General features: G+C 43.7%; 1 protein-coding gene and 1 pseudogene across 1 annotated transcript in view; both read left to right on the top strand.

The window, feature by feature from the left end:
• The window catches only part of LOC120913194 (cartilage oligomeric matrix protein), a 148,500-nt gene extending 133,927 nt beyond the window's left edge, over window positions 1–14,573 (top strand). Inside the window, exons 17-19 of the mRNA XM_040322981.1 lie at window positions 1,459–1,631; window positions 6,513–6,652; window positions 14,267–14,573. Of these exons, the coding sequence (XP_040178915.1) occupies window positions 1,459–1,631; window positions 6,513–6,652; window positions 14,267–14,319 (366 nt within the window). The 3' untranslated portion in view covers window positions 14,320–14,573. The remainder of the gene's footprint in view (window positions 1–1,458; window positions 1,632–6,512; window positions 6,653–14,266) is intronic.
• Window positions 14,574–17,756: 3,183 nt separating this feature from the next.
• Window positions 17,757–18,200, top strand: LOC120924953 (annotated as a pseudogene).
• Window positions 18,201–19,824: the final 1,624 nt, after the last annotated feature.

Below are 19,824 nucleotides of genomic sequence, written 5' to 3'. Positions count from 1 at the left end.
TTACCTACAGGTAAGCTTAAAACAAGGCTTTCCTGTAGGTACCTTGAATATCTCCTAAACAATTTAGGAGATATTCAGTATATGCGCTGCTACCGACGTCATCCGCGCATGCGCACTGAAGAAACGGGCTGCTGTACCATTTATTCAGGAGTCGTGCCATGACCGGGGGAGTGACATCATCACGGTTTCAGCCAATCCCAGCCTAGTGAACCCAGAAGTAACTCCGGTGGAAGATGTCCGCACTGTACTTGGAGAGCCGACGCCAATCCAGGGCATCATTCTAAGGTAAGTATTTCATAATGAGCTACAAGCTCATTATGCCTTTGTCCTGCAGGTTTTTTTTTTGTTTTGGTTTGTTTTTCCCCGAGATTTACAACCTCTTTAAAGCCTCGTACACACGATCAGTTCATCCGATGAGAACGGTCCGAAGGACCGTTGTCATCAGTTAACCGATGAAGCTGAATGATGGTCTGATGTGCCTACACACCATCGATTAAAAAAACGATTGTGTCAGAACGCGGTGACGTAAAAACACAACGACGTACTGAAAAAACAAAGTTCAATGCTTCCAAGCATGCGTCGACTTGATTCTGCGCATGCGCGGGTCTTTAACCGATGCTTTTGCATACTAACGATCGGTTTTGACCTATCGGTTAGGCGTCCATCGGTTCAATTTTAAAGCAAGTTCCTATTTTTTTGATCAAAGGTTAACTAACCGATGGGGCCCACACATGATCGGTTTGGACTGATCGTGTGTACGCAGCCTAAGGCCCCATTCATAATGGAATGATTTGAAGCATGATTTGATGCATCACCAGAAGAGCTTCAATGATTGACATTATTACTTCCATTATATTACATGGTGCTTGTTCACACCTGAATGCTTGTTGCTCATTTAGGTATATGGGCTTTTTTTGGGGCAATCACATATTTTGGCCTCAACAAATATCAATAGGAACACCTGAAAAATGCATTGGAAATGCTTGTAATGACAGAGTAAACTGACAGGAGTTTTAACCCAAACTTACTCTATCCAAAATTAAAAAAGACATTTTCCTTTACACACATTTCTATCACCTATTCCTATGAAAAACAGCTAAAAGTCTTATATTTTGAGGTGAACCAAAAACGATCCAAGCAAATCATTTGATTTCAGTTACACTATGACATTTTGATAACAGTCTAAGTTTAGTTGATACAACCACTACATTGTTGCCTAATAGTATTGACACTGGGGGATCTTTACTAAAACTGGGGCATGCAAAATCTGGGGCAAATCTGCATAGAAACCAATCGGCTTCCAGGTTTTATTGCCAAAGCTCAATTGAACAAGTTGAAGATAGAAACTGATAGGCTACCATGCACAGCTGCACCAGTTTTAGTAAATCTCCCCCAGTGTACCTAGTTACTTTTAATATAGTTAGTAAAATGTCAATTTCATCAACTGTTTTGCAACAGGCTGTCAAGTCCACTACAGGGCCTGGGGAACAGCTTAGGAATTCCTTGTGGCATACAGGAGACTCATCAAACCAAGTCAGACTACTATGGAAAGATCCCCGAAATGTGGGCTGGAAAGATAAAACATCATACCGCTGGCTCTTGCAACATAGACCTCCAGTAGGATATATTAGGTATGTACAAAGCAGAGTTGGTAAAGCATATGTTTATCTATAGAATACATTTACAACACACAGAACAGTATATTGATTAATATGTATTTTTGCATTGCCTTTGTGCCACATAATATTTTAAAATAGATAGGCAAATCCCTTGCTCACAATCCCATGCCTCCTGCACTTTATTGTGGTACTCAGATGTGTAAGGCACGTAATTCCTTGTTCAAAACTTTGCTTCCCTCTCACGACTGGGGTAGTCTGGACAAAGTTCAACCATTAATAGATAGAGGGAGCACCAGCCTAGTGCAATATCCTTTAGATTACTTTTATTAATACAAATAGAAAATGTATAATATACTCACAAACCAATGTGTATACAAGCTCACCAGAATAGATCAAGGTACTGAACGCCAGGGTTCTTGCATATCATCTCAACATATCAGAAGGAGAAAGTCCAGAAAGCCAATGTGATTCGAGGGACTTGCCCTCTTCATCAGAGTCACCATCAGGCTCTGATGAACAGGGAACCAGGGGTACATTGCTGGCAAATCGATAAGTGGGAATATTGTTTTAACTAAGGGGTCACTAATTGATGGCTACATTGATTAAGGTTTAACATAGTTGGGGAATTATATGGCCTTTCTATGAATGTGTATACCCACCTTATTGTTGGGATCCATCTAGGCCTCCTGATTGACCTAAATTGCCCTCCCCCTCCTATCTTTACTCTTGTGAGCTAGATGGTGTAATATGTAGATGAAACACTGGGATAGTCTTACCTTTACCCTGTCGGGAATTGATGACCCAGGTCTAAATTTTACTCAATGAGCAGACTCCATGAGATTTGAAAATTATTAGCCAGTACTGAGAAAGTAAGAAATCTTTGTGAGACGTGTTGACTTTTCAGAATGGAATAATTTTGGACATTTATCTAATGGATTTAAGCTGATATTGCACTAATTAGCATGTTACATGTGATACACGTGTATGAAGGAACATTGTTCTAGATTTAATGCTTGTTTTGAATCTCCATCTCTGGGTTGGGTATTTGTTGGTATCAGACATATTGTGGATAGAAGGTGCTGCACTTGCTTTTTTTTTCATGTTTTACCTTATGGAGAAAAAATATTGGATTTTTTAATCAAGCTGACTCGTGTTTTGCTGACAAAATCCGCCTTTTTTGGCAACTATGTTTCCAAATAAATTTTCATATATATTGGATGTGGCACGGTGAGGGTCTATACTTTTTACTTAAAGCGGTAGTAAACACTACTTTTTATCTTGTACCTACAGATAAGCTTATAATAAGGGTTACCTGTAGGTACAGTAAATATCTCCAGCAGCTGGTGATGTCACAAGCGCATAAGCACTGAGCTCCCTATGCACTGCATGCCGTCTATTGCAGAGCTATGTGCGGGCGTGACTTCATCATGCCCTGCAAACCCAGGATCTGTTTTTTAGGTAAGTCTATCATAATGTGCTAGTATACAGTGCATACTAGCACATTATGATTTGAGACTGCGGGGGGGGGGGGGTAAGTTTGTTTGTTGTTAAACACAGTTTACTATTGCTTTACATATTCTTCATGGTTAAGCTAATACAACATGTACAACACAAGTAAATAAAATCCCAGCGCACAGTTAGCAATACATTTTTGAATTCCTAAGCTTTCGTGTTTAACCACTTTAATACAGGGCATTTTCACCCCCTTCCTGCCCAGACCAATTTTTAGTTTTCAGCACTGTCGAACTTTGAATGACAATTGCGCAGTTGTGCGATGTGGCTCCCAAACAAAATTGACGTCCTTTTTTCCCCACAAATAGAGCTTTTGTTTGGTGGTATTTGATCACCTCTGCGGTTTTAATTTTTTGCGCTACAAACAAAAGAAGAGCGACAATTTTGAAAAAGACACAATATTTTTAAATTTTTGATTTAATAAATATCACAATTAAAAAAAAAAAATACATTTTTTCCTCAGTTTAAGCCAATACGTATTCTTCTACATATTTTTGGTAAAAAATCGCAATAAGCATATATTGATTGGCTTGCGCAAAAGTTATAGGTCTACAAAATAGGGGATAGATTTATTCGATTTTTTTTTACTAGGAATGGCGGCAATCTACGATTTTTATTGTGACCGTGACATTGCGACGGACATATGGGACACTTTTGACACATTTTTGGGACTATTCACATTTATACAGCGTTTAGTGCTATAAAACTGCACCGATTACTGTGTAAATGTGACTGGCAGGGAAGGGGTTAACACTAGGGGCCTAGGGAGTGATTCTAGCTGTAGGGGGAGGGGGACTCACAAGGAGAGGAGACCGATCTGTGTTCCTCTGTACTGGGAACACACATCGGTCTCCTCACCTCTGACAGAACGTGGATCTGTGTGTTTACACACACAGATCCACGGTCCTGCCATGATTGCGGGCAATCGTGGGTGCCCAGCGTACATTGCGGCCGCCAGGCACGCACACCGCGTCCCGAGCGCTGCCGCGGACGCGCGCCCCCTGGACGGTCGGGAAGCCCAGGACGTCATATGTTGTCCACCCAGAACGGGAGATCCCATCTGTGGACGTCATTTGACTTTGGGCGGGAACTGAAGTGGTTAATTACATTTTTCAATAATGCAAAAGGTAAAGTGCATTAACATACAGCAGCCCTTTACAAATACTCTATGACTGTTCCCACAGTCTGTCACTGTGGGTTACTGCACTTTCCCTATCATCGATATTCTTCACTGTCTTAAAGCGGTTATAACCCTAAAAGGGAACTACTGTTCCTTTAAAGCATGTTACACAGCATATTACTTCTGCAGTGTCATTTGTCTCTTTCTATGCTGTTAAATACCTTAGTTGATACAAGCTATACTACACATTGTGCCTGTTTTATTCTTTATTTTTATTATGCCTTATACTTTATTTCATGGCGCTGATGTGCGGTCATGTGACCTCCCAGCTGAATTCAGAGGGAAATCTCAGCCCTTCCTACCGTAGTCCTCATATCAGGGAAGGAGAGCAGTGGCATGTCACATGACCACACAGCGGCGCTGTCAAATAAGGTACTTAGTTGCATAATTACAAAAAAAAAACAGACACTGTGTAGTATAGCTTGTTATGACAGAAAGGCTGCCAGTAATTGTCATCATTGATTTTAAAACCATGTTACAACCACTTTATTAAATGCATAAAATTTACAGTGCATCCAGAAAGCATTCACAGCGCTTCACTTTTTTCAAATGTTGTTATGGTACAGCCTTATTCCAAAATGGATTACATTCATTATTTTCCTCAAAATCCTGCAAACAATATCCCATAATGACAATGTGAAAGAAGTTTGTTTGAAATCCTTGCAATTTATTAAAAAGAAAAAAAATCACATGTACATAAGAATTTACAGACTTTGCCATGACACTCAAAATTGAGCTCAGGGGAATCTGGTTTCCATGGATCATCCTCGAGATGTTTCTACAACTTAATTGGAGTCCACCTCTGGTAAATTCAGTTGATTGGACATGATTTGGAAAGGCACACAGCTGTCTATATAAGGTCCTCCTAGTGCATGTCAGAACACAAACCAAACCATGAAGTCCAAGGAATTGTCTGTAGACCTCCGAGACAAGATTGTATCAAGGCACAGATCTGGGGAAGGGTACAGAAACATTTCTGCAGTATTAAAGGTCCCAATGAGCACAGTGACCCCCATCATCTGTAAATGGAAGAAGTTTGGAATCACCAGGACTCTTCTAGAGTGGGCCGCCCGGCCAAACTGAGTGATCAGGGGGGAAGGGCATTAGTCAGGGAGGTGGCCAAGAATCCGATGGTTTACTTCTGACAGATTTTCAGTGTTTCTCTGTGGAGAGAGGAGAACTTTCCAGAAAAACAACCATCTCTGTATCACTCCACCAATCAGGCCTGTATGGTAGAGTGGCCAGATGTAAGCCACTCCTCAGTAAAAGGCACATGACAGCCCATATGCAGTTTGCCAAAAGGCACCTAAAGGACTCTCAGAACATGAGAAACACAAGACTCTCAGACCATGATGAAACAAAGATTGAACTCTTTGGCCTAAATGGCAAGTGTCATGTCTGGAGGAAACCGGGCACCGCTCACCTGGCCAATGTCATCCCTATGTGAAGCATGGTGGTGGCAGCGTCATGCTGTGGGGATGTTTTTCAGTTGCAGGAACTGGGGGACTAGTCAGGATCGAGGGAAAGATGAATGCAGCAATGTACAGAGACATCATTGATGAAAACCTGATCATGAGCGCTCTGGACCTCAGACTGGGGAAAAGGTTCATCTTCCAACAGGACAACAACTCTAAGCACCCAGCCAAGATAACAAAAGAGTGGCTACGGGACAACTCTGTGAATGTCCTTGAGCAGCCCAGCCAGTGCCCAGACTTGAACCCGATTGAACATCTCTGGTGGGATCTGAAAATGGCTGTGCACTGATGCTCCCCATCCAACCTGATAGAGCTTGAGAGGTCCTGCAAAGAAGAATGGGATAAACTTCACAAAATAGGTGTGCCAAGCTTGTAGCATCATACACAAAAAAAACTTGAGGCTGCAATCGGTGCCAAAGGTGCTTCAACAAAGTATTGAGCAAAGGCTGTGAATACCTATGTACATGAAATTATTTTCATTTTTTATTTTTAATAAATTTGCAAAGCCTTCTTTCACACTGTCATTATGGGGAATTGTTTGTATAATTTTGAGGAAAAGAATGAATTTAATACATTTTGGAATAAGGTTGTAACATAACAAAATGTGGAAAGAGCAAAGAGCTGTGAAAACTTTCTGGATGCACTGTAGTTGAGTTGTCTGTCCTTTATAACTGTGTTATGCGAGTTAATTGCCTGTCATTGTACGTGTGAATTTTTGTTTTTCAGAGTCAAGTTTTTCGAGGGCCCTGAGCTGGTAGCAGACTCTGGGGTCATAATTGACACAACAATGAGGGGAGGACGACTTGGAGTCTTCTGTTTCTCTCAGGAGAATATCATTTGGTCTGACCTTAAATATCGTTGTAATGGTAAGTTTGATTTGTTTTGGATGGGATGTGTGCAGAGGTTTTAAAAGCTCAGGCCATGGTGTTGAATAATAAATACTGAAGAGCAATGAACAATTCTGAAAAGATGTAGAAGTGAAGTAATTGCAGCCCCCCTTTTTATTACAGAATACTTTTTACTTAAAGTAAACATAAAATCAAATCCTCTTTTTTAGTATGTTTGGCATCATGTGTTAATGTATAAAGTCTTCTTAAGCAAACAGTTTTTTTATGAATTTGTTTCAAAATGTGTTACCTAGAGATTCTGCCAGTGACAGCATTATTGTTAGCCTGTCACTTTCAGTTAGGCATAAGATTGCCTATCTGATAGGTCTGACGCAGTGCCGGGACAAGTTAATTTGGTGCCCAGGGCGAACATGGCAAACTGCGCCCCCCCCACACACACACAATATTTTCGGGCCAGCAGCACAGCATTGGAGCTCATTGTGGCAGTCAACAATTGCTTAACCTGCTATCCTCTAGCCTGCAGAGGCTGTATTAGGTCTAGAGGATAGCAGCTTAGGCAGTTCCTAATGGCTCAGTCCCTAGGATCAGTAAAGGATAATTGCCTACAGGCCCTCTTACCAGACCCAGCGAAACTTCTGCAGTAGTGTAGCATGTCTGTACCCTGGTAGTGGCTCAGCGTGGCTCTCTCTGGTGGTGCTGGTTAGCAGCGTGGCTCTCTCTGGTGGTGCTGGTTAGCAGCGTGGCTCTCTCTGGTGGTGCTGGTTAGCAGTGTGGCTCTCTCTGGTGGTGCTGGTTAGCAGCGTGGCTCTCTCTGGTGGTTCTGGTTAGCAGCGTGGCTCTCTCTGGTGGTTCTGGTTAGCAGCGTGGCTCTCTCTGGTGATTCTGGTTAGCAGCGTGGCTCTCTCTGGTGGTGCTGGTTAGCAGCGTGGCTCTCTCTGGTGGTGCTGGTTAGCAGCGTGGCTCTCTCTGGTGGTGCTGGTTAGCAGCGTGGCTCTCTCTGGTGGTGCTGGTTAGCAGCGTGGCTCTCTCTGGTGGTTCTGGTTAGCAGCGTGGCTCTCTCTGGTGGTTCTGGTTAGCAGCGTTCTGGTTAGCAGCGTGGCTCTCTCTGGTGGTTCTGGTTAGCAACGTGGCTCTCTCTGGTGATTCTGGTTAGCAGCGTGGCTCTCTCTGGTGATTCTGGTTAGCAGCGTGGCTCTCTCTGGTGGTTCTGGTTAGCAGCGTGGCTCTCTCTGGTGGTTCTGGTTAGCAGCGTGGCTCTCTCTGGTGGTGCTGGTTAGCAGCGTGGCTCTCTCTGGTGGTTCTGGTTAGCAGCGTGGCTCTCTCTGGTGGTTCTGGTTAGCAGCGTGGCTCTCTCTGGTGGTGCTGGTTAGCAGCGTGGCTCTCTCTGGTGGTTCTGGTTAGCAGCGTGGCTCTCTCTGGTGGTTCTGGTTAGCAGCGTGGCTCTCTCTGGTGGTTCTGGTTAGCAGCGTGGCTCTCTCTGGTGATTCTGGTTAGCAGCGTGGCTCTCTCTGGTGGTTCTGGTTAGCAACGTGGCTCTCTCTGGTGATTCTGGTTAGCAACGTGGCTCTCTCTGGTGATTCTGGTTAGCAGCGTGGCTCTCTCTGGTGGTTCTGGTTAGCAGCGTGGCTCTCTCTGGTGGTGCTGGTTAGCAGTGTGGCTCTCTCTGGTGGTTCTGGTTAGCAGCGTGGCTCTCTCTGGTGGTGCTGGTTAGCAGTGTGGCTCTCTCTGGTGGTTCTGGTTAGCATCGTGGCTCTCTCTGGTGGTGCTGGTTAGCAGTGTGGCTCTCTCTGGTGGTGCTGGTTAGCAGCGTGGCTCTCTCTGGTGGTTCTGGTTAGCAGCGTGGCTCTCTCTGGTGGTGCTGGTTAGCAGTGTGGCTCTCTCTGGTGGTTCTGGTTAGCAGCGTGGCTCTCTCTGGTGGTGCTGGTTAGCAGCGTGGCTCTCTCTGGTGGTGCTGGTTAGCAGCGTGTCTCTCTCTGGTGGTGCTGGTTAGCAGCATGGCTCTCTCTGGTGGTTCTGGTTAGCAGCGTGGCTCTCTCTGGTGGTGCTGGTTAGCAGCGTGGCTCTCTCTGGTGGTGCTGGTTAGCAGCGTGGCTCTCTCTGGTGGTGCTGGTTAGCAGCGTGGCTCTCTCTGGTGGTGCTGGTTAGCAGCGTGGCTCTCTCTGGTGGTGCTGGTTAGCAGCGTGGCTCTCTCTAGTGGTGCTGGTTAGCAGCGTGGCTCTCTCTGGTGGTGCTGGTTAGCAGCGTGGCTCTCTCTGGTGGTGCTGGTTAGCAGCGTGGCTCTCTCTGGTGGTGCTGGTTAGCAGCGTGGCTCTCTCTGGTGGTGCTGGTTAGCAGCGTGGCTCTCTCTAGTGGTGCTGGTTAGCAGCGTGGCTCTCTCTGGTGGTGCTGGTTAGCAGCGTGGCTCTCTCTGGTGGTGCTGGTTAGCAGCGTGGCTCTCTCTGGTGGTGCTGGTTAGCAGCGTGGCTCTCTCTGGTGGTGCTGGTTAGCAGCAGCAGCATGGCTCCCTCTTTGGCTTCCCGGTACACTCCTCTCTTTCTGTCTTTTGGAGCAGTTAAGTATATCATTCATTCCCCCGGCTTGTTTCTGGGTTATGGGATCTCTTTCTCTCTCTTTTTTTACCCAAGCAGAGTGCATGCTGGGAGCTGTAGTCTCTTTCCTGAGAGGCTGGCCGGAGGCGGGATGGGAACAGTGCGAGGAGGGGTGGTGGACGGCACCCAGGTGACACCATAAGGAAAGCTGGCAGTTGTAGTGGGTGCTGTCAAGCCCCCCTCCCTCCACCCCCCATCATCGAAGCTGTGATAGCGGCAGTGTGAGCGGGGGAGAGGCGAGCTACATGATCTCAGAATGTTTCGCCCCCCCCCCTTTCTCCTGTCAGCAGTGCGGGAGGAGAGACAGCGGCTCTCTCATTACTTTCGCCGCGCTTCACTTATTGACTCCCCCGCGTTGTTGATCTTCTGGAACTACATGTCCCATGATGCTCCACTAGTCTGGAGCATCATGGGACATGTAGTTCCAGAAGATTAACAACGCGGCGAAAGTAGCTCGCCTCTCCCCCGCTCACACTGCCGCTATCACAGCTTCAATGATGGGGGTGGAGGGAGGGGGGCTTGACAGCACCCACTACAACTGCCAGCTTTCTTTATAGTGTCACCTGGGTGCTGTCCACCACCCCTCCTCGTACTGTTCCCATCCCGCCTCCGGCCAGCCTCTCAGTGTGTGACGCTGGGTAGGGAATACCAAGCGCCTGCAGGGGGGGGGGTTTCTCCACTGACAGGGGAATCAATAAGTGAAGTGCTGGTCTGTTCTACGCTTCTGCCAGGTGCAGGAGCGCACTCGGCACATCATTGCAGGTGTAGGTATTAGCGGCTGGTGTGTGCAGACAGTTTTTAAGCACACAGCTAGCACTTCACATGCGCCCCCCTTCCTCCAGTAAATAGTAGCGCCCAGGGCACCCGCCCATTCTTTTATCAATTGACAAAATAGAATGTAAATGAACAGAAGAGAGATCCAAATCAATATTTGGTGTGACCACCCTTTGTCTTTAAAACAGCATCACTTCTACTAGGTACACTTGCACACAATTTTAGAAGGAACTTGCCAGGTAGGATGTCTCTTTAAGTAATCCCAGACAGACTGGATGATGTTGAGATCAGGGTTCTGTGGGGGCCAAACCATCACTTTCAGGACTCCTTGTTCTTTTTTAGGCTGAAGCTAGTTCTTATTGATATTCTATATATCTGGGGTTGTTGTGCTGTTGCAGAATACATTTGAGGCCAGTCCCACTCCTCCCTGATGGTATGGCATGATGGGTAAATATCTGCCTGTATTTCTCAGCATTGAGCACACCATTGATTGGGCAATGTTGGAGACCGTAGATGCAGTGGTCTGCCACTTAAAAGCACGGTGCCATTTCAAGATTCTTGAATCTCCACTCAGTGTGATTCATTGCAATCACCCTTGGCAAACATGTCACGTGAATGTTAAGGAGTGAAAGCAGAAGTCCTGGAGTCTTGACACGTAAAGTAGAAGTCGTATCTGGCTGCGCTTTTAGACCTTTAATCTACAGGTTTACCTGAATCATGGAATCTACCTACTACAAGTAGGTAGAACATCGTATGCAAGAAACACTGTGTTCAGTATTTGAAATGTTCTATATTTCCTTTGCACACAGTAGGTCATCTCCTCTTCACATCCTACATTCAGGGCCAGATTAAGAACATCATGGGCCTGGTGCTGAGGATTTTGGTGGGGCCTTTTAGGCTGCATTCACACCTCCGCGGCGTATTTTGCCGCGTACGCGGCGTATTTTGCCGCGAATAGTGTAACTTTTTTTTTACAAATCCTTCCTATTGCTTTGTATGGCCGAACGCCAATGCCGCCTGAAAAAAAGGGTCCGGGACTTTTTTTCATGCCGCAGGTGTACGGCGTCTATGAGATGTGAACCATCTCATAGACAGCAATGGGAATTCTCCCCTCCAGCGGCACGAGCGGCCGGCGTCGGGCGTTTTGTCGCGGAGGTGTGAATGGGGTGTAATAAATAATAAATAAATGCGTGGGGATGACATGAACGCAGCCCAGCCAAGGCAAGTGACCAAAGGCACAGAACCCAGAAGGAAGACCTGATTCATCGCAGCACTGGAGGGCTCAGTCTGAAAATTGAAGTGTACCCGAATGTGCTAATATGCTGTGCATACTTGTACGTTGTGGCATAACCTACCCCAGGGCGTCTAAAAAGTAGTAATGTCAGGAAAGTTTACTACCGCTTTATTATCACAGGATCCCAGGAGCCTCTCATGGGGCCCCCTACTGACCCGGTGGACGGTGGCCCTTGGGCAGTGCCTAAGTGCACAGTTGCCAACATTTAAAAAATATTTTCAGGGCCACTTTTTTATATAAGTGCTATATTTAGAGTAGCTGAGATCCCCGATGTTCCTCTATACATCATAGTAGTAATCACAAAATTAAATGAGTACTAATAATGGGGCAGAACAAATATGAGAACTAAGATTTACTTTAGTTGAACTAACAAAAGTGTGTCCATTCTAGAGCTGGTAACATTGAGGATATTCAGTATAATTTTAAAGAACTGTTTTTGTGGGTAAGCGACATAGGGGAGGAGTATGGACGGTATATAAGTGGGAAGTATGTGCAGGTGAGGGAGAGGAATGTGGAGGGTCTAACAGTGGGCACTATGTACAGGAGAGGAGTACAAAGGGTACGGAAAAAAGCACTATGTACAGGAGAGGAGTGTGAAGGGTATGACAATGGGCAGTATGTACAGGAAGAGTGTGGGGGTATGACAGAGGGTAGTACGTACCAGAGAGAAGTGTGGAGGGTATGATGGGGCAGTATGTACAGGAGAGGAGTGTGGAGGGTATGACAGTGGGCAGTATGTACAGGAGAGGAATGTAGACGGTATGATAGTGGGCTCTATGTATAGGAGAGGAGTGTGGAGGGTATGACAGTGAACACTATGTATAGGAGAGGAGTGTGGAGGGTATGACAGTGGGCACTATGTATAGGAGAGGAGTGTGGAGGGTGCGACAGTGGGCACTAAGTACAGGAGAGAAGTGTATGACAGCAGGCACTATGTACAGGAGAGGAGTGTGAAGGGTATGACAGTGGGCGCTATGTATAGGAGAGGAGTGTGTAGGGTATGACAGTGGGCACTATGTACAGGAGAGGAGTGTGTAGGGTATGACAGTGGGTACTATGTATAGGAGAGAAGTGTGGAGAGTATGACAGTGGGCACTATGTACAGGAGAGGAGTGTGGAGAGTATGACAGTGAGCACTATGCACAGGAGTGGAAGTATATTTAGGGACTGACTAGTGGTTAAGCGGGTCATACATGGATTGAAATTACGCCAATTATGCAGAGACCAGCCATAGTCAATCTATGTATGGGCTAGCTGGTTTTACACAAGTCAATCTATTAATCAACTTGAGTACAACCAGCCTGTTTTTTTTTTCTTAAAACAATCAGTGCTGCCAGCTAAAGTTAGCAACACTGATCATTGTACGCACTGGCAGAACACAATAACACTGCAGGAGTGATTCCCCCATCCACAGGTCAGCAGGTGAGAGGGTGTGTGGGGACAGGCTGGGGAGAGATACTAGTCAGTGGCTGGGTAGGCACTGGTAGTATCAGAGCCAGATACACACAGGTTACATACGCCACGATCGTTAGAGCGAGAACAATAATTCTAGTACTAGACCTCCTCTGTAACTCTAAACATGTAACCTAAAAAAATGTAAAGCATCGCTTAGGATACCAAAAAAAATTGTGCTAACTTAACTAACTAACTGTTTTTTTAATGAATGAAACATTTTTTTCCAAAAAAACATGTTTGAAAAATTGCTGCGCAAATACCGTGCTAGAGCTGCACAATTAATCGTTAAAAAAATCGTGATCTCGATTCAACCCCCCTGACGATCTTCAATGCAGAGTTTGCTGATTCTTTCATATAACAAGTGGAGAGACTTTCAGCTGTCAAAAGAAAATATCTGGGCAGTCTGCCAAGTTTTTAACAGGAAACATTGTAACTGACACTTCCTTCTTAGATCAAAGAACAAATCTGGGCAGTCTGCGAAGTTTGTAAACAAAATGAAACATTGTAACTAACTAACATTGTAACTAAATTTAACCACTTAAAGTCCAACACTTGTTTCTTAAGTTAGAAAGCAATATTATTTGCTAGAAAATTACTTGGAACTGCCAAACATTATATATATTTTAGCAGAGACTCTAGGGAATACAATGGCTATTGCTGCAATATGTTATGTCACACTGCATTTTCCCACTTCAATGAATAATAAAAACCATAAAAACAAAACAGTGAAGTTAGCCCATTTTTTTTTTTTTTTTATGTGAAAGATGATGTTACGCCGCAACAATCGTGAGAGAATCAAGATCTATCTTCTAAGCAAAAAAATTGCAATTCTCATTTTAGCCAGAATCGTGCAGCTCTGTACCCTGCAACATAAAAAGTGCAAAGACCACCATAGAGTAATTTTCTAGCAAAAAACAAATGATGATTTTTACATGTAGTAGAGAAGTGTCAGAATTGGCCTGGGTGGCAAGGGGTTAATTACCATGAGTAATATACAAATAATTATTATAAGCACTGTGATCCTATCAGTCTGCTGTAGTGTGTCAGCTTGTATTTATATTGGCCGCTCTGAATGTAGCTTCTGACAGGCTGTGCAAGCAGGCCCGTATCTCCGGAACCATAAATGATAATATTTTAACCAGTTGTGGGGTAGCTCTTCCCATGCCTACCCCCAAATGTAGGGTTTCTGTGACCTCTGGTCATCGAGCTTCAACCCTCCAAATTCGATCTTAGAAAAAAAAAAATCTTAAAAAAATGGGCCTATCTTGAGAAAGGGGCCTGGAGCTGCAGCTCCATCAGCCCCATTGTTAATCCGGCCCTGCCTACATTTGACACTTTTCTCAACTGATCTCTTTATCAGTTCAACAACATCTGAGCAAGAACTTTATTCATACATTGAGATGAAAAAAAAAACTTTATTCAAATCTTAGTTTAACTTATTCCTACCCCATTCTTTTTATGTTTGTATTATTTTCTGATGGTTGACGCTTAACCAAAATGTTTTTTTTTTTTTTTTTATAGATACAATACCGGATGATTATGAGACATTTAAAGAGCAGAGAATAAAAGCCTGAAATGAAAACCACTTTTACGCCTTCATATAAATTTAGGAATGGGTGCCCAGTGCATTTTTTCATAAACATCTGTCATACCCTCACCTGTCTCAAATACCTAAATACAATATAAAGACTGTTTTTCTGAACAATTTATTTTCTATGCAACTGCTACTGTAAATTCTACATATATCTGAGAAAATGTACACCTGTGATTGTAAATTTCACACAATTACTAAATAAAGGGCATAGAAAGAAATAAAAGAACATTTCTACCAAAGTCATTGCAAATCTTAATCTGGTAGTAATTGATTTTGATAAAGGAATACAGGTATATCCCACTTTTAAGTACACAATGAGGTTTCTTTACTAAAGCTGGAAAGCGCAAAATCAGGATCACTTCTGCACAGAAACCAATGAGCTTCCAGATTTTATTACCAAGCTGAGTTGAACAAGATGGAGTTAGAAGCTCATTGGTTTCTATGCAGAAGTGAGTCTGATTTTGCGCTTTCCATCTTTAGTAAATAAACCTCATTGTGTACTTAAAAGTGGGGTATGCCTGTACAGACTTTGCAGACTTAGTGGAGTAAATAAGGTGCAGCTACCAATCCCATTTCAATTGAACCTAAGAAAAAGGTAAGCAATGTAAAAAACCTTATAAGCTGAATTAGCAATTTGGAGACTCTAAATGTGATTTCTACACATGAGCTCCCAGCTTTATCTATCTACCATGGACATTACAGGTGGTTTAGTCGTTGCAGTTTTATTTACATTATTTGATAATTTTATAATTTTATAGTTCAGCAACCTTACAAAAATGTAATTACAGTGGAACCTCGGATTGCGAGTGGTTAATGAGCGTTTCGCAATACGAGCACTGTATTTTTTAAAATCGTAACTCGGTTTGCGAGTGTTGTCTCGCAAAACAAGCACAATTCAGGCCAAAGCTGTGTGCAGTGCCATATTTGGCCTGAGGTGGGAGGGCGCCAGAGCTGAGCAGACCGGCACTGTTCAGAAATGCACGGAAAGGCCCGAGGACAGCTCAGCTGACCTCGGCAAATCTCGGGAACTGATTCTTTCCGGGGTTTGCCAAGGTCAGCTGAGGTGTCCTCGTGCCTTTCTGGCCGTTTCCGAGGCTCTCCGGTGCCCCCCACCTCTGGCCGCATGCAGTATTGCATGTCATTAAAGTCAATGCGGAACAATATAATTTTTGTTTCCATTGACTTCAATGGCGAAACTCGATTTGAAATGCGAGTACTTTGGATTATGAGCATTCTTCTGGAACGGATTATGCTTGTAATTCGAGGTTCCACTGTATGTTCATTCTATGCAGGAAATCAGTAAAGGAATTTAAAAAGAAAACACTAACCAAATTAGGCTCATGGATTAGCCCAGACAAAATGAACAGAACAGAGACACAATAAAGACATCAGGTGTTACCAGGAGGTTTGTAAGTGTAAATACCAGTTATTAACTGACTGAAAACACTATGCATAATTAATCATTTCTCATAACTTTCATCGGATATCTCTAAGCAAAAATTTACGTCATTTTTGGTAACTAAGTTTAGCTAATTAATATTTAAAGAGAGAATTTGACATTTTAAAAGGGAGCAGGTTGGTATAGTCTTAAGAGATGTGTGTTTTTTATTTTTTTTAAAGAATCATACTTACCTAGGTAGATGCAGCATCGATGCAATGCAGCATCTGTTCTCCAGCGCCTCTAACACTGAGAACCAAGTGATTGAACACCGACAATCGTTTAGTTCTCACAGCTCTGTGAGCAGAGAGCTGCTGACTGTCATTCAGCAGATCTCTGCTCTGCCTCCCCTTTGCGCTCACTGGAGTCCTGGGCTGTGGAGGGGGCGGGAGCGGCCAGGTCAGGCTCTTACCGTCTCGCTGAGAGGCTGAGCCTGTTGCCACTCCAGGCATGTGACATCAGCCCACAGTCACAAAATTAGTTCAACTCCCATAATTGACGCTAATTAACAAAATTATTGTTTCCCTATAGGCTTGCTAACAATGTACAGTACCTTGTTCATTACTGGCAAGGCATTGTCTTTTGTAATTCCTCTTCTTTTTTTGATTTATGATGAACAATTAAGACTAATAGAGTTAGGCCAAACACCCGCCCGGTTCGTGCCAGAACTCTTGGACATCACAAAAGTTTGGACCCAAACTCCGAACCCTATTGAAGTCTATGGGACCTGAATGCAAAATTGCCCATTTTCAAGGCTTATATGCAAGTTATATATATATGGCCATAAAAAGGGCATGGGAGCCCGGGTACTGCCCTGGGGGACATGTATCAATGCCTTTGTTTTTACAAGCGCAGTGAGTTTAATGAAGCCTAAAAAAATAACAATGAAAAATTCCCTTAAATATAGTGCCTGGGGGTTCCCCTTTGTCTGCCTGTAAAGTGGCACATGTGTACCGTGTGTTGCACCTGCTTCAGTAAAATTTACATTTAGAAAGAAAAAAATTACATTTCAATTTCCGGCAATACATAGTTACATAGTTAGTCAGGTTGAAAAAAGACACAAGTCCATAAAGTTCAACCATAAGAAATAAATGAATAATAATATCGTACAATCACATATACCCAACTCTATACCCACAGTTGATCCAGAGGAAGGCAAAAAAAAACAGCAAAGCATGATCTAATTTGCTACAGCAGGGGAAAAATTTCTTTCCTTATCCCTCATGAGGCAATCGGATATTCCCCAGGTTTAACTTTACCTATAAATGTTAGTACTCAGTTATATTCTGTACATTTAGGAAAGAATCCAGGCCTTTCTGAAAGCACTTTACTGAGCTGGCCAGAACCACCTCTGCAGGGAGTCTATTCCACATTTTCACAGCTTACTGTGAAGAAACCTTTCCGTATTTGGAGGTGAAATCTCTTTTCCTCTAGACGTAAAGAGTGCCCCCTTGTCCTCAGTGTTGACCGTAAAGTGAATAACTCAACACCAAGTTCACTATATGGACCCCTTATATATTTGTACATGTTGATTATATCTCCCCTTAATCTTCTCTTCTCAAGAGTGAATAAATTCAGTTCCTCTAATCTTTCCTCATAGCTGAGCTCCTTAATGCCTCTTATGAGTTTGGTTGCCCTTCTCTGCACTTTCTCCAGTTCCCTGATATCCTTCTTGAGAACTGGAGCCCAAAACTGAACTGCATATTCCAGATGAGGTCTTACTAATGATTTGTACAGGGGAAAAATCATCTCTCTCTCTCTCTCTCATACCTCTCTTAATACAAGAAAGGAATGCTCCACCATTTGACAGTTCCTATTTGGGTAAGGTGCGGGTCCACCTGGCGACGTCACCTCTTGGCACCACCCCCATGTGACGTCACTGACCGGTACATGCTGGCTTTCTGGCTCACTCCTTAACAACCACCTTTTACAGAAAGGTCAATCCTTGCTTTTATCAAATGTATCTCTATAGGGTTGTATCTCTAAAGTATTTGGCGGGTGCCTATACTTTCAATTTTTTACAGAAAGACCAATTCTTGCTTTTATCAAGAGTACCTCTATCCATTTCCTGCTCTCTTTGGCGGTGTGTTCTTGAAGCTTTCTGCGGGGATGTTTTTTCTTCCTTTCACTGGTCTGTAGATCAGCGCCAGCTTCATTGGCAGAATGAGTTTGCCACTAAACCCAAAACCATCCCTTAATAGCCTTACTGGTAAGCCAGTAATGGTGAAACTGAAGTGGGTTATAAAATACAAGGGATACCTAGTCTCTGTGGATGGCTACATGAACATGCAGCTCGCCAATACAGAAGAGTATATTGATGGGGCATTGTCTGGACATCTTGGAGAAGTTCTAAAAGGTGGAATAATGTATTGTATATATGAGGAGTAGAAGAGGAGGAAGAAGATGGCGAGATGAGAGAATAAAGCAATTTCCAAATTAGTTTTGTAAATATATTTTTGAAACTTCTCTTTTGAGATTATTATTGGACATTATTTTTCTTAACAAAACATACAAAAACAAACAGATTTTTTTAGTAAGAGTACCTCTTATAGAGTTATGGTGTGAAGGCACCACCAACACCCAAAGCCCAATTTTTCCGCACCTTTTACTTCTATCCAAAGTCTGCGAAAGAGACACCAGACTTTATCTAAAAAAATAATAATCTTGGCCTGAGTGTACTATAATTTGGCTTCTTCAAATAAGGCTTGCTCACTGTGGTGCAAAACTTTGTTATTTCCATCCAAAGTCTGCCAAAAAGACACCAGAATTTATCCAAAAATGGCTAATATTGTTCCGAGGGTATTAAATTGTGGCCTCAGCATACAGACTGGCTCCCCAAGCCATTGTTTACAAAATAAAGAAAACTTTCAGGGAAACCCAATTTAAATGTCATTGTTTTTTTCGTTATATATGTCAGTTTTGCTGCAGCAGGTTCTATACACGGTACATATGTGCTACTTTACAGGCAGACTAACGGGACCCCCCAGAAACTATATTCAAAGGAATTTTTAATTTTTATTGTTTCATTTTAAGCATCATTAAAATCACTGCTTCTTTAAAAACGATCTTTTATTTTTAAAAACAATTGCATTAAAACATGTCCCCCATGGCCCCTATGCCCTTTTTATGGCCAATAACTTGCATTCAACCCTTTTAAAATTGGCACTTTTAATTTTTCAAGTTGGGGTCCCATAGACATTAATAGTTTTCGCGGGTTCAGGTCCAAACTTTTGCGATGTTGAGAGTTCTGGCGCAAACCAAACCAGGGGGTGTTAGGTCCAACTCTAACAGAGTTCCTGCCTATAATGGGACTTTGCTGAGCTAATAACATCCTACTAATTCCCACAGATGTGAGAAGCAGGTGCTGTGCTGTGAAAACCAAGTTTGTGCAGGAGGAAAGAAGAGAAAGGCCCCAGCGGGGATCGCTCCGTTGATCCACGCTGAGCCGGCGGATGACAGGGCGGTCCCCGCACACTGTGCAGGGACCGCCCTGTCTTTTCTCCGCTCTCCCCTATGGGGGGATCGGATGAACATGGACCGTCTGTCCGTGTTCACCCGATCCGATCCACCAGACGGATGGAAAAGTAGTTTTTTTCTACGTCACATATTGGCGGATCGGGTCGGATGTCAGCGGGCATGTCACCACTGACATCCGTGGCTCCATAGAGGGGCACGGAGCGCCCGTTCAGCTCCACCTAAAAAACTGGCCCGTGTGAAAGAGCCCAAAGACTTTTTGTAAATGGGGAGGAAGTGTCCCTTTGTTCATAGTTCTAGACATTTTTCAAGTTGGGCATCCCATAATTCCCTACTTCATCCAAGTTCTCAACCCCTAGAAAAACAACAGAACAAGCCAAGTACTCTTTTCTGCGCTGGAATGGGTGAAGGAAATGCTATGTGACTGGCTGTGCAGCAGTGGGGACCCAGGACACTAGAGTCTCTTATGGGAGTAGTGCTACACTCAGTTTGGTGTGTATTGCTAGAGAGTTCCTTTTTCTTGGGAGAGTACTTGTGATCAGCACAGGGCCAACCAGCACTGTCCAGACAGAG

Source organism: Rana temporaria, chromosome 1 (genome assembly GCF_905171775.1).
Source record: "Rana temporaria chromosome 1, aRanTem1.1, whole genome shotgun sequence".
In the NCBI taxonomy this organism is placed as follows: Eukaryota; Metazoa; Chordata; class Amphibia; order Anura; family Ranidae; genus Rana; species Rana temporaria.
This window is presented reverse-complemented; position numbering and strand designations above follow the sequence as displayed.